The sequence below is a fragment of the Varroa jacobsoni genome, unplaced genomic scaffold (assembly GCF_002532875.2).
Source record: "Varroa jacobsoni isolate VJ856 unplaced genomic scaffold, vjacob_1.0 scaffold_1414, whole genome shotgun sequence".
Lineage (NCBI taxonomy): Eukaryota > Metazoa > Arthropoda > Arachnida > Mesostigmata > Varroidae > Varroa > Varroa jacobsoni.
The window spans coordinates 21,931-35,473 of NW_019214316.1; the positions used below are offsets into that span (position 1 = coordinate 21,931).

Genomic DNA, 13,543 nt, shown 5'->3' on the forward strand with positions numbered 1-13,543 from the left:
GAGACAATAAAAGTAGTACAAGTGTATTTGTATCTAATTATAATAATTGCTATAGTGAAATGTATCGCGGAGGGGATCCTACGCATTGTTTATTATTTTTTTTGCATATTCCGGATATGGTTTCACAGTTATCGAAAATTAGAGTGTTTAGAAAACTCAGTCTTTTATCGTCACCAAATTTAACGCCGACGCCTTAATCCGGCAGCTACGAAATGCGGTCATCAGTTACGTCAAGGGTAATTCGTTGAGCATGAGTGCGTCGCCACTGCGTCGCATCGATGGATCATGGGCCGTTATGGCTCAAGCAAACAGGCACTACGTCTTGTCTCCTTCTGATTGACCTTCGTCTTATGTGATATTTGTAACAGCCGTATGAATGCTGGGCATGTTCTTGCTTAGTCTAACTGCTTACTCTGTCCTGTGAAGCCTGATCTTTTTTCCTAAGTGATATCGTTGAGGTTCGTATTGAACATCAGGATAGTTTTCAAAGAACTTCAGCATAATTATTCGGCTCCAGATAACATTCTGGTGGATTCTGCTGTTTCTTAGAACACCTAGCGGTAAGTGCTTAAACTTCAAAATAGTATAGACATCATTGGAGTACTTCTTTTTCATAAGCAGTTCGATATCATAAATGGAAATAATAATCTCGGCATTTGACCCGCAATGAGATGGTTTTCATCTTCGCCAAAGGCAGCTATATAAATACGTATATATATATATATACGTTTCAAAGAGTGCTTCGTTCCTTAAAAAGCTATTTATCTTTACATGTTTTACGGAGTCTAGTGACAATGTCGATTACCTACGAGTCTATATGGTTCTTGAATTGCTTTACACAATCGTTGAAGGCCATTATGAAGTACAGAAGTATACACAATGTGCGCAAATAAAAATGTTAGTCTAAATATTATAAAATATAAGAATAGGTGTACTCAACACATTTTTCCCGACCGCGTCGAGTCAGAATGCATTTTCCAGCAGTCTAATTTATTAAACACATTCAAAATTAACTAGTTCTTTTTTAGATTAGCTACTAACTCAAACTTCAGTACTTCATTTACTTTAGTAAATCGTACTTCATATTTTGTTACCCTTCCCTGCACTGCTTCGGGAGAGGGTGCTCCACTCTCTCGCTGCGATCTTACTCGCCATCCTCCGCCTTTATAAGAACGAAATAGAGATGAACGAACTGGGGGAGCGAGGGAAGGGGTTCGCCAGGAGGGTATAGACTAGCGAATGCGAAGAACAGAGTACACGAGCATCTGCGTAATGGGTGCTCCACTACGGCTTCATCCCGCAGACGCACATCAACCCCAGCCTAACTTACTCAGGATGTCCCTCACTTCGCTTCACCTCGCCATGAGGGTACGATAGCGTTGAAAGAGTATATCGGCTGGACAGACAAGATAGAGTCTCTCACCTACAAAGAAACAGAGGCACACACAAAAAAACCAGAGCGAACTCGAAATCATCCAGATCTTTAGCATATAAATTATCCAATGATGAATGCATTAGTCAGCTTGAGAGAAGCAACAAAAATGTCGGTATTGCTATATACATAGAGATATGAGGTGGGATGGATAAATTGCCTAAAAAATAAAACTTTCGCCAGCTAGTTGCGATATAGCTTCGTTTCGTACAGCGTGAACGCATTCTTTGTAGATTGTCTAGACAACAAAACAGCGCTGCTTGCTGAAATCGTCGCACAGAATACTTGGCAAGTAACTGATGAGAAGGAAGCGGGAGTACACCCAGACGACCCCATCTTCAGATCCCTTTAGATTTCATCCATCTCTTTTTGGTCGTCTACCTCCAAATGGGGGCGCTAGTGGTTGCTGCTACCTCGATGAGGGGAGCAGAGCTGACAGGACAGAGCGAGATGCGCTAGCACGGCGGGCGATGTTCATTCGTCGACCTGGACTGCGTACGCGGTCCTACACGCAGACGACAGTGTTGTGATATCTAGGACACGAGTAGGATATAATTGGCGAAACAGGAGATGCCTTATTAGAATAAAGTAGTAAAACAGCGGGCGTTACGCCCAATAAAAGCTCTTCTTTCGGTGCTTAATGACTTTCATGCAACTAGAATTGCAGTGGTCTGCAGAAAATTGAGGAGTTGTGTGTTTCGGTAATAATACACGATAGACTGGATTCAATTATACGGCCAAAACTGAAACTGGCCAAGAGTGATGCTTCTACAGGAGCTACGGTGGGCGATCTTGTTCATAGTGAGCGCGCTGTTGCTAGCTGAAGCGCGCGAATGGCAATCACAGGATATTGCAGAATCACGCAACGGTATAAAGTGTTGTTGAATTCCTGATCAAAATATGCATATAATTCGGTTAAAAATTCTGATCACTCTCTTAGTCGATATAGTTATATATGATCTAACAAAAAAAGGTTTATTACACGAGTGATAGTACCAACATCTGCAACACAGCGCTTACAGATATAAATACTCTAACAAACTTCCTGTACTGTAATAAGAAATTTGTTTAACTGGCAGTAAACTTCGATAGCTGCATTCGATTTTATGGTATCAATGATAACTAGACTGTTAAGCAATCCGTTACGACGTCGGGTTCAACTTTTTCTCACCAATAACATCGAATAGATCCTGCATGATTCCATGTAGCTGTGCACTCTTACTACGAGTCCGTGATGCCCTGAAAAAGGTTGATTCTGAGCAAACGGAATACAACCGCCGGTAAACAATTGCCGTTTTTAGCGATAACGACAAACAAAGGATTTCTATTTTGATGTTATATATCAAAGGGTTTTGGCTTGTTTCACTAGTCAATACCGGGGGATAGAAACCACATTGAAAGAGCGCCTTATCCTTTGTAAATTTGAAAAAACCTATTACAACTGTCCTTGGCTACATTTGAAGTCGTAGTATTATATGTTTTGACTGTCTAAATATATTCGCTGATGAAGTAATCACCTCACAGATGGAAGCATTACCAAGCGCCAAGAGACTCATTACTAAGAGTCTAAGATAAATAACACCGTCACTAAGAAAAATCAAAAGAAAATTAGGAGTTTGTGTAGACTTACCGTTGTAAGCTCTTGGATTAAACAGGTAGTTGCGGTTGACTTCTTAACGAACACTCTGAAAAAATATATTTAAATTTTACTCTTTCGATTCCCACACGTGTACACACTATTGGATGTGTTTAGCCATATGTGCATTAGTTCTGAATATATATGCTCTTCCGTGGTTTTACTCAACAGACGATACGGAGTACTCATCGGAAAAATGCTCTCGTACCGTAGACATCTACCAGAGCGTCGAGCTTCCCGTGTTGAACGAACGAAACCGCGGAAAACCCCTTCATTGCGCTTATCGTATTCGCGTCCGTCCGGCTCGTGATGACTGGGTTGTCTTTGTGCGCTTCACAAGGCTTCGTGTCGGGGCACCTTCTGATGACCGGCAGTTATGCCAAGGAGGTAGGCTCAAAATATAACTAGACCCAATAAACAGTAAACCTTTTTCAGAGACGTCGACATTGAAAGGTTACAAAAGCGAGGTGTACCAACGAAATATATGGTAACACACACTCGTTTATAATAAAAACATTTATATATTTTACTAGAGATAAAAAAAAATTGGAGTCGCGCTTAGGATACAGTTACTGAAAACCATAACACGAAGTCATTATATTAGAAGGTCCGTTTGACTGGAGCATTTTCCGGTTTTGTCTCTTTGCTTCCTTTTTACAAAACGGAAAGGCCTATGTTTACTTACAACTTACTAATGGTTTACACTTTACTCTGTCGGTTCGCAAATTACAGGATATATGCAGATTGTGGATGGCTATGCCCGTGAAACAAACATCTCGAACCGCGACGGCCCCGGCTTCTACTGTGGCGAAATCGATTCGCCAAAGACGTTCATTTCGGAAACGCCATACGTTAAGGTCGTCTTCCACGTCGACGTGTACGAGGCCGACACGTATATACATTTCGAGGCGACCGTAAAGCAGCAGCAAGAAGTAGCGTCCAGGTTAGAAACTATAGGGAATTCCCTCGGCCTGTCAAAATATACATGACTGTGCCATTATGACTCTAAAAGGAAGGCCGAATTGTTTCTAAAAAAATTAAGCATTGCACATTTCCTTTAAATTATATATAATTATATGTAGAAAGTTTTCTTTTTCATATTTGTGGTCCAGATATGGTCAATACTCCAATCTGTATCCCCACCGGCGAGGCCAGCCGGTGCCGAACACGTACTGCCAGCGGCTGTTTAAGGATTGCGCTCCAGGCCGATGCTTCGTGCAAAGCCCAGCCTATCCCGGCATTTACCCGCGCAACCTCAACTGTCGCTATCGGATCAGCGTACGCCAGAGTCTTGTAGGCCTCGATCTTGTATTCTTTGATGTAGACGGCCTGCGCTGTGACAATCTGCTGATGTGCTTCCCACGACCGATTTCACGAGAGCCATCTGACTGTCTTTTTGACTATGTCCGCATCCACGATGGTCCTACTGATGATCACCCAGTCATAGCGACGCTTTGTGGCCGAGGCAGATTGAAGTCGAATATCGTTGCGTCCGGCTCAGAGATGCTCGTCACCTTTGTTACATCACCTGCAGGGCCTTTACTCAACACGGGGTTTCACTTCAAAGTATGTAGCCGAGTACGCTAGTCCTATCATTTATCGAATCCCCATAACTAGTATTTTTTAACTTGTTCAATTAATTTGTAGAATTTATATATGCATATTAACTTGTAGGAACTATATATACATATAAATATGATAAAACATTTTTTAGGCGGATAGCGTCTACGATTCGGGAGAAGGCGAAACAATTGAGCTACATCGGGGAAGCATGCCAGGAGGAGCGCTGGGAATAGGGCCAAGTGGTTCATGCATCATACAACGAGCATTGTCGGTTTCACCGTCCACATTTAATTCCATTCGCTCGTGGTACCCTGCAAATACGTCCTGCCAGTTTCGGTTATCAGCTCCATCTGGAGAACGGATTCGTGTCGCTTTCTCACAATTTCGAGTTGAAAGGGTCACATTCTGCGCAGAAGCTGTGAGGATCTATGATGCAGCCGAGCCCGATCCTCGTTTCATTCTTAGCAAGGTATTGTAGCATTGGCAAATACTTCCAGATTTATCACTAAAGTTTGTCATAGTTCATCAACGATTTATTGCAGATCTTGTTCGTTATATATATATATATATTCATTTTTTTAAGGACAAATAAAAAGAAGGTGGTCATGCATGTCTATTACACAATGATTTTAGTTATGCGATACAAATCGGCCCGCATTAGACGCGCCTCGCGCTGAATTCGAATCATCCTCAAATCGGATGCTGGTCGACTTCACTTCGACCGTTGGCAGCCTCGACGGAAGTTCGATAACATTTTTGTTTGAAGCGCGTCACGTTCCGCCGCCGTCTACACACAGTAATCGCACCCATCAACTTCCTCTAAATGGGTCGGACTGCGTCTCTCGAAATGACAAAGGTTTGTGAACAACGCAAAAAAAGGATATAATTAACTTTGATTTTATAAATTGATAAACGTCTAGAAAAATTCATCGCTATTGTAGTTTGAACTGAGTGCTTAAAGCTTATATAGAATGTGCCTTAACTCATATACGCAGGAACTGTTCTCAAAACAAAGAAAAAAGTCACACACTTGCTTTGTCGACCAAAAACGCATAATAAACCCGCACTTCATTTACATTTAGTACACGTAGTCAGTTTTTTTCGGTAAAGCGTTAACTCTGTTCGAGCAGCGTCAATGTTTTCAACTTTCTTTTCAAGATTGCTGATTCTAAAAATTAGCCCTTATCAGATATAAGTTGATTGTCAGGTTGCTTGCTCTGAAAATGTCAGTCTTTGTAATAAGTAGATTCCTGATCAAGGTTTGTTACAATTACATAGATTCGTTTATGTAAACTTGGCAGTCGAAGCAGCTACATTAAACAAAACCATCTATGCTCAGCATGAGTACGCTTCATGCACGTTATTCTGTAGACTCACTCTTCGCTCGAGTCGCCCGCATAACTTAGGCTGTTTGTTTACTCTTTTAGATTGCAGTAGCTATGAAACAACGTTCGAGCCGTTCGTTGACACGAAAGCTGAGCGTGACAACTAATTGGTCCGTGCAGGCTGTCACGTAAGCGCCAACATAAGGTAACGCCGTTTGCTTAGATGTACTGCGCCACGATATAAGTGTTTGGTTGTCTCCAGATAGTCTTGTGTAAACACTTCGCTATACTTGCCGATAAAGGAGGGCAGTTTCACGGGTGCAGTTCTTATTTAATCATTCGCAATTCACCTGCAGTAGGTTTCATAATTGATGGACGTCTATGGAACGGCACGAAGTCTTGTTTCTCTATTTCCGCGCAAGGGTCACTGATCCAAACCACATCAAGGACATATATCGCATAACGAATTTTCTATAGCTGTATATCGAAGTTTTTCAAAACTTTTTTCATCTATCTTTTCAGATAAAACAAAACCTAGCACGATGCGTGTGGTAGTCGATCACTCAGTCTAACACAATATACAGTGAAGGATGAAGCATCTGCTCTAACATTTTGCTTAACGGGTCTATATTTATTCACATTGAAGAAGAAGAAAAAGAGCAGACCTAGTGGTAGATATTTGTACGTATTATCTACAAGTTTTGTTGAAGAACCAAAATCGCTTTGGTATGAAAAACTATTCGATCGAAACCTTTAACAATTATGTGTGTTTTGCAATACAAGCAAATAGATCTTGCTCGAACCTTTTTGTGCACTGTCTTTAGAAAGTTCGTTATGTATAGAAGTATTTCAATGTGGTTCTAAAATGATTCTTCAATCATATCATGTCGTCATGCACTTATTGAGCTATAATCCTGTATGAAACTCTATAACGATAACGTTCGACATAGGCACTTCTTCTTAAATGCGCCTAGGTAATGGAATTTCAAACCGCCCGCTGTGCGTGTTCCACGACAAATCGTTACTTTAGCACTATATCCGCTACCAGAGTCAACAGAAATACGCAAACGAAACTGGGATATAGGGAGTAACTCGTTTACTTTCATGCGATAACAAATATGTACGTAGCCTGAAGAAAATTAACAACGGAAACAACCAAAACTCTACGGCTGAGGTTTTACTTTACTCACGCACGGAGCGCCAGCGTGAAAAAGTGCACCCCCGCAAGGAATCATTTCAACTATCATTAACCCCAGTGTAAGTAGACGTGTCCGGGAGCCTTTAGAAAGACTGTATATTATTACTAGCAAAAAAAAATATAAAGGCAGCATTTATCAGTGCCACCGCACTACTGTATGGTGTAGATATGAGATGATGTATTTTGCTAATATGATAACGATGATAAAAATAATGACTCTATATAACAGTTATCGACACCGATGCTCGTAACAGTGAATAATAGTGATTACCATAAAAAATATAAAGAGAGAACTTTTGCTATATATCCAACTCCATTTGATGAATATGATATGCAAAGAATCTCATATATATGTCATTATGCTGGCTAAATGAAAGGTATTTTCCACCCGAAGCCATAGTTAAATGGCTTTAAAATTACATATCTCAAGTTATATGTGTCGCATCGAATTGGTGTTGATGTCATCTGAAAGCCAAGAGTTGGAAGTAGTAGATGTGCTACAATGGTCGAGATGCATTAATTCAGACCTGATAAAGCGCACCTTGAAGATGAATAAGACTGTGCAAAAAATTGCTTTCTCTCTAACAGTTCTATTTCGATAAAGACAAAAAGCTGCCCAGGACTATGGAACAATTTGTGCTACTTATGATCAAAATGCTTTATTGGAAGAAACGGCCTAAAGATGCTTGTACCGCCTTCGTTTTAGAAATTTCGATATAAGAGATGCTCCTCGTAACGGACGACCAGTTACGAACATAGTTGATGAAATTTTTGCGAAAGAAAGAAAAAAAAAACAATATTGCCAAGAAACTAAACATCGACCATCACACAGGTTTGAAACGTTTGAGAAAAGCTGGCTACAAAAGGTCTGATATTTTTTTTACGCAGAAGTATTTATCCAATCGTATTTCTGTCTACAGAAAGTGAATTATTGATAGCGGTTGATTACGGGTGATTAAAAACAGATTACATGCAACAATGCTGTGCAAATAAAAAAATCTGTGCTTTACAATCTGTAGCGAAGGCCAGACCGGCGGCAAAGAAAAGAACTTTGTGTCCGATCAAATTGAAACGGAACTGTATATTATGCAGTTACTGCCATTTGGCAAAATAATTCATTTGAACAACTAACAAGATTTCGGTAAGCTATCGATAAATCGACCAGAATTAGTGAATATTTTCCATCCATATACATTATTAGCCGGAAAATTCTCAATTTTTTCGGCAATAATTTGAATGAATCCGACCTGTAGTCAAAATTTTACACCATCAGACTATCATTTATTTCCGGCTTTGCAGGATTCCCTTAATGGTGTCAATACAAGGGTTCAAAAATTTCTTTTGCTTGCAGTTTTTCGCCCAAAAGCTACATGAATTCTACAGTAAAGGATAAAAATGGCGCATATCCAATTTCGTAGTGTTATTTTAAAATATAAAAGATATTTTCTTTAATTTCGAGTTGAAACGGTCAATACGTTTTCGACGGCCAGATATACGGTAGGCGTTTTAATTACTCTCATAAGGTAAAGTTACCCTGTAAACACGCGAATCTAAACAAGTGAATCCATTCTGGGCAACATATCAGAAAATCGTTTATGAACTTAACTAAAGCCAACTCGAAGATCCATGATATGTCAGCCCAACAAACCGCTATAATCACAAATTTCGGTGCAAACATAACTAAACTGTGTCATAATAATAAACTGTGTCATAGATAGAACGAGGTTAGTGTTTTCGTAATTATGATTCAATAGCAGGTTTTCAACGGAGTGACTTCTGAATACCCTTACAATTCACCTATCTGGATAAACAAATACACGCTGTATAGGAACTCAATAAAGCCGAAGCCATTTTCATTTATTTACAACAATTCCTCTTGAGTGCAGATGTCATTTCAATTTAATTTTCAAATTTCTTTCTTCGTTTGACATTAGCTCTCACTCCCGTTCAACAGACACAAGAAACAGGTGTCATTCACCTGTAGTCAGTGTAATACGATAATTGTTCTACGCACAAACATCTAAATTAGTGGCACTTCTTATCCTTCATAATAGTTACATAATTAACTATAGATACTATCTCATTTCATTCAACGTTGAGTCATTCAGTAACCCTTTATAAGAGTTCTCGGTCCAGTTTTTCATCGCAACAAATTTGCTATTACTACTACATTTAATTGTATCCAACAAGATCATGCCCATGATGCTGCATTGCGCGATTTCCTTGCATTTTGAAAAGAACCAACTGAAAATTGACAGCTAAATTTAATTACATTATAATTAATTTTCCAACTACAGAACTGCACAACGATCATCCTGTTTGACTGCCGCTAATGCCATCCAATTTCTTACATACGACGATGCCTCAAGTTTAGCTGAGCCTTTGTCATGCTTGTCGCAGTTTTTTCACACATTTATCTAACCCGAAAAAACAATCTTATGCGCATCCTGTTGTATAGTAGCCTATACAAGAGGCTCATTGATTCATGTATTACCGAATATATACATTACGCATTCAATGTGGCTACAGATTAACGGAGGCGATTAGATTTGCATGACATATTACTTATACAAGGTCAGCCGTTGTACAGCTGCTAGGTCTTTGAGCACGCTTTTAACTGTGCTCCGAAGGATTAGAGCCTCACTTGTGCCACTGCACGCCCCACCGTCACCTGCTAGACGATCGATGGCTTCTACAATTCGTTCACACGCGTCCAACTGACGGTGAGCACGTTCCACATCGCCTGCTGCGACCGCGAGCAGGATCCGTTTCTCCATAGCAGGAATATCTGCAAACGTTAAAAATACAACATTACGGTGGTTACATTATCTATTAATTATACAGTACGCATTAAAAGTCGATTTTGTTCTACCCGAAGTTTGTGGTACAAATTATGTGGTAAAGTAAAACTAAAATACGGGTAACATACATTATAGGATGTAACTTTTGACACCTTTTGAAACAGACATTGAATCTGATATTGACCTGTTTTGGTTTCGTTGCACGGGCATAATGTTATCTATCGTAGTATCGACAACTTCATACAACTGACGGGTGCAGCTTTCACATGGTTCGTTTGCGCTTCTATTATTTAATGGTACTGAACTTTGTTATTATAATGAAACGGTAAATTCTATTAGTTTGTTTCCATCTGCCATCAGTCAGAAACGAGGGTTCATTTTCTATTTCTTAACTATTGCGTCTTTGTAAGTATTCTATATCTATATTCAGTTCCGGAGAAGTAAAATTAATGTCGAACGCCTTTTAGGCGCTTTTTTTTATGCATTTGCGAGTTGTTATAGTAAGCGACAATACCATTCTCAAAAACGTTACTTTGACACATAATTTTAACAAAGGCTCGAAGTCTTCCTTAGAAATAGAACTTTGCATTCTATTGTAACACCCTGGTGTTTAAGCTGCTATACTGGGCCCTATATAAACTCACCAGTGCATATATTGCCACGGTCAATAACAGTAAAAATATACGTATATGCCATAAAAATAAACAAGCATGTAAATAATTCACAAGGGAAATCTAGTGTCCAGTAGACTTTGCTAAACTTTTATAGATGAACCAGAGGACATGGACTAAAATTATCTGTTGAACAATTTTGCATTTTATATGTCGCGCAAGCGAACGCCGGACAATAGTTTAACATAGGTAGCATAAGCTTCAGAATGCAATTAAGTGCATAAGTGTAATTACACTTATGCATTTAATTGCATAAAATACTTTAAGCATACGGCGCATGTTGTGCTCCACGCAGCACAACGTTTCAGCCGGGTTTCACAAAGTTAGAAAAAGTAAAAAGTACAAATGAACTTATCCAAATCAAAGTTTCTGACATATGTTAAAGGACAAGCGACTACAGCCGAATTGCTTGTCCTGCCTGTTGATGAGTGAGACAATCGACGAACATCTCTTTAAAGTTATTATCGTTGTTATCCAAAACGATGGCGGTTTTATTGCCCATTTTGTAGTAGCAGCGGCAGCATCGCCAGCTTTAACGACCCAATTGACAAATTCGCCTGCTGTAACATCTCCGTGATTGCCATCTATCAGGGTAACTATGCAGTGTCTTCCCCGACCTCATCCAATTTAAATTAGATTCCTAAGTAGATTGATATTAGATACGTAGCCTGTTACAGTGTTGCCATCGTAAAAAAATCAAATAGTGCCAAATCTTTACTCAAAAATTATAGAACCATGAACATGGTCGAAGGACATCTTGGCAACTTTTTTTCGCTTTTCTTTAGCTCCAACGCACTCTGCTGCTTGCCCTCACATGAGGTACAAAAAGGCAGACCAAAATTTATATCTGACTTTCCTTTCGATAGATATTGAAAAGGTCGATCTATAATGATGGCCTTTCCTGCGGCTATAAGAGTAGTGATTCTGACACGTCAAACATCGTCAAGAGATTCTTGAATACTACCGAAATCATAATCATAGACATATGAAATGTTTTCGCAAAATTCATAGCAAAAAAAAGGTACATCAATAGTCTCTTCCCATAGAGCCCATGACCTATATTGAGAAAATGAGTACTGCACGTGAGTCCTATTTTCTATAACTGGAAGTATATGCGTGGTATTTCCTATATTATTTTCAGGGAATGAACGCACAGACTACAAACTAATTTACGCAGTTAACTTCGTCATCAGAAACTATGAAAAGTGAATTTAGATTAGAAAATGCCTGCATTCTCTTAATGAATCAGTACTCACTTGAGTCGTGGGCGATCCTCATCACCCGCCTTTCCACACCCTGCATTCCACGTTTTAAACGGGCCATTACTTCTGCTACGCGTGCTAAATTAATGAAACGTGGCGACGGAGTTATCGGCAACCCCGGAGCAAGACCAGGTAACCGTCCCTCTGTCATCGCTCGGAAAGCTGCTTGTTTTTGAGCCTGAGAGGCCCAAACACGCCGGGCATTAGAGCATGCAACGCATACGTAACGCTCTGGAACCAGCTGCTCATTTTCAATACCTTTTTGGTTAGGGCAGGAGAAATGACAAAAATCGAATATGTGAGATTGGGAATAGAACATTTATATGCCAAAGGCTGAGTTAACTATTATTTATAATATAACAGGGTCGTTGCAATAGGCTCACAGCAATTATAAAACTGCTGTCAACATGACCATCTTCAAGTAACCTACCGAAGCAGCTTCCGTGTTGCCAACAAAGGCAGATGTCACACTGCATCATCAAGCCGCTCTCCTCGTCAACGTCACACATACAATGCACCATATCCTTTTCAACGAAACTATCCTGTGGAAGCCGATAATGCGACGTGTGCGGAGACGTGTTTGTATTGCAAAAATGCTGTCCACCGGATTTTTCTGCACCAGGCGTTGTCGCTCCATCATCGTCTGAAACAGCCTGATCATGTTTGAGTGTCACATCGACCGTCTCATCTGCCTGGGATGCGGCCTCTTCCACTGACTTCTCCTTCGTTTGTATGTGTGACTCCGGATGGCTCCTGCGTCGGCGATCTCGATTGTTGTGGTGTTCTTTTTGACTTGTCGCTGTGTCGCGTGCAAGAACGTCTCCGTGGCTCGCGGCAGTGTTGGCTCGGGGTTGTGTCGTACGCCGTAGGAGTACCCCTTCTGCCTCCTGCATGCGTTCGGTTTTGACCACTTTTCGTTTCTCGCGACCCAAAACCAACGGCTCCGGTATGGGAACGAACCTGTAGCACGCAAAGGCAACAAGGAACCAATGATGCCTTGTTAACATGCTATACAGAATGTAGTACAAGAGAATAATCAAATAACAATCTCTGCCTCGCTTCAATTACTAGGGGTTTGGTTTAACGTCAGCTTTTTTGTTCATTTCCCCACTTTGACACTGGAGATATTTAAGAAAAAAAAAAAGAAAAAAGTGAAATAGAATACGGAAGAGGGTAGTTACAATACAATGTTCATTGACTTATTATTACACGAATTAATAACAGTAGTCACAGATTAAGCCTTCATAAGGTCCGCTTATCACTTATGTCCAGCGCGTATTAATCCGACAGACTAACCGATTTTGACCAACACGGCCGTAAAGAGGAGTCTTTGGTGGGACTGCGGGCGTTGTTGTTGTCGAAAGTGTTGTTATAGGTGTTGACGGCGCGGTAACTTCGGAAGTTATAAGAGTTGTCACTGTGGTAGCTAAGCACGTTGCATGTTGACCGGCCAGAATGGAGCCTTGGTCTGGTACATTAGTCGTTTGTTGCTGTGGTTCGACTTGATCAAGCTGGTGATCAACAATCGTCGCATTCGAGATATCCGTCGAAGAAGAGCTTTCGGTTCCCAGATCAGCTGCCATATCCTTCGACTGTTAATGTTCGTTCAAGTGAAAACCGTCAAAAATAACTTTTACAACTTTACAATGATATAT

General features: G+C 40.3%; 2 protein-coding genes and 1 long non-coding RNA gene across 9 annotated transcripts in view; 1 reads left to right on the plus strand and 2 right to left on the minus strand.

Annotated features, from left to right (window-relative positions):
- Positions 1-60: 60 nt before the first annotated feature.
- LOC111269791 (uncharacterized) lies at positions 61-3,364 on the minus strand. 2 transcript variants are annotated; one of them, XR_015314695.1, is made up of 5 exons: positions 3,277-3,364; positions 3,063-3,117; positions 2,604-2,671; positions 1,846-1,965; positions 61-1,423 (listed from the first exon to the last, which is right to left on the minus strand). It is a non-coding gene; the product is annotated as an uncharacterized LOC111269791 (long non-coding RNA). The 2 variants fall into 2 exon arrangements; XR_002685938.1 differs by having other exon boundaries at positions 61-1,965.
- The window catches only part of LOC111269790 (bone morphogenetic protein 1), a 16,052-nt gene continuing 4,462 nt past the window's right edge, over positions 1,954-13,543 (plus strand). For 2 of the 6 annotated variants that reach the window (XR_015314690.1, XR_015314692.1), the window contains exons 1-8: positions 1,954-2,300; positions 3,240-3,455; positions 3,801-4,011; positions 4,181-4,634; positions 4,783-5,100; positions 5,265-5,487; positions 6,059-6,161; positions 6,479-7,213. Coding sequence is in view for 1 of the 6 variants with exons in the window: in XM_022849614.2 (XP_022705349.1) it covers positions 2,195-2,300; positions 3,240-3,455; positions 3,801-4,011; positions 4,181-4,634; positions 4,783-5,100; positions 5,265-5,487; positions 6,059-6,123 (1,593 nt within the window). In the remaining 5 variants the exon portion in view is untranslated. Of the gene's footprint in view, positions 2,301-3,239; positions 3,456-3,800; positions 4,012-4,180; positions 4,635-4,782; positions 5,101-5,264; positions 5,488-6,058; positions 6,162-6,478; positions 8,878-13,543 lie in introns of those variants that run through there. The other 4 variants (XR_015314691.1, XR_015314693.1, XR_015314694.1 and 1 more) reach the window with 4 other exon arrangements.
- Positions 8,980-13,543, minus strand: part of LOC111269789 (uncharacterized) — an 11,553-nt gene continuing 6,989 nt past the window's right edge. The window contains exons 7-10 of the mRNA XM_022849613.2: positions 13,185-13,480; positions 12,319-12,848; positions 11,883-12,146; positions 8,980-9,942 (exon numbers count right to left, since the gene is read on the minus strand). Of these exons, the coding sequence (XP_022705348.1) occupies positions 9,716-9,942; positions 11,883-12,146; positions 12,319-12,848; positions 13,185-13,480 (1,317 nt within the window). The 3' untranslated portion in view covers positions 8,980-9,715. The remainder of the gene's footprint in view (positions 9,943-11,882; positions 12,147-12,318; positions 12,849-13,184; positions 13,481-13,543) is intronic.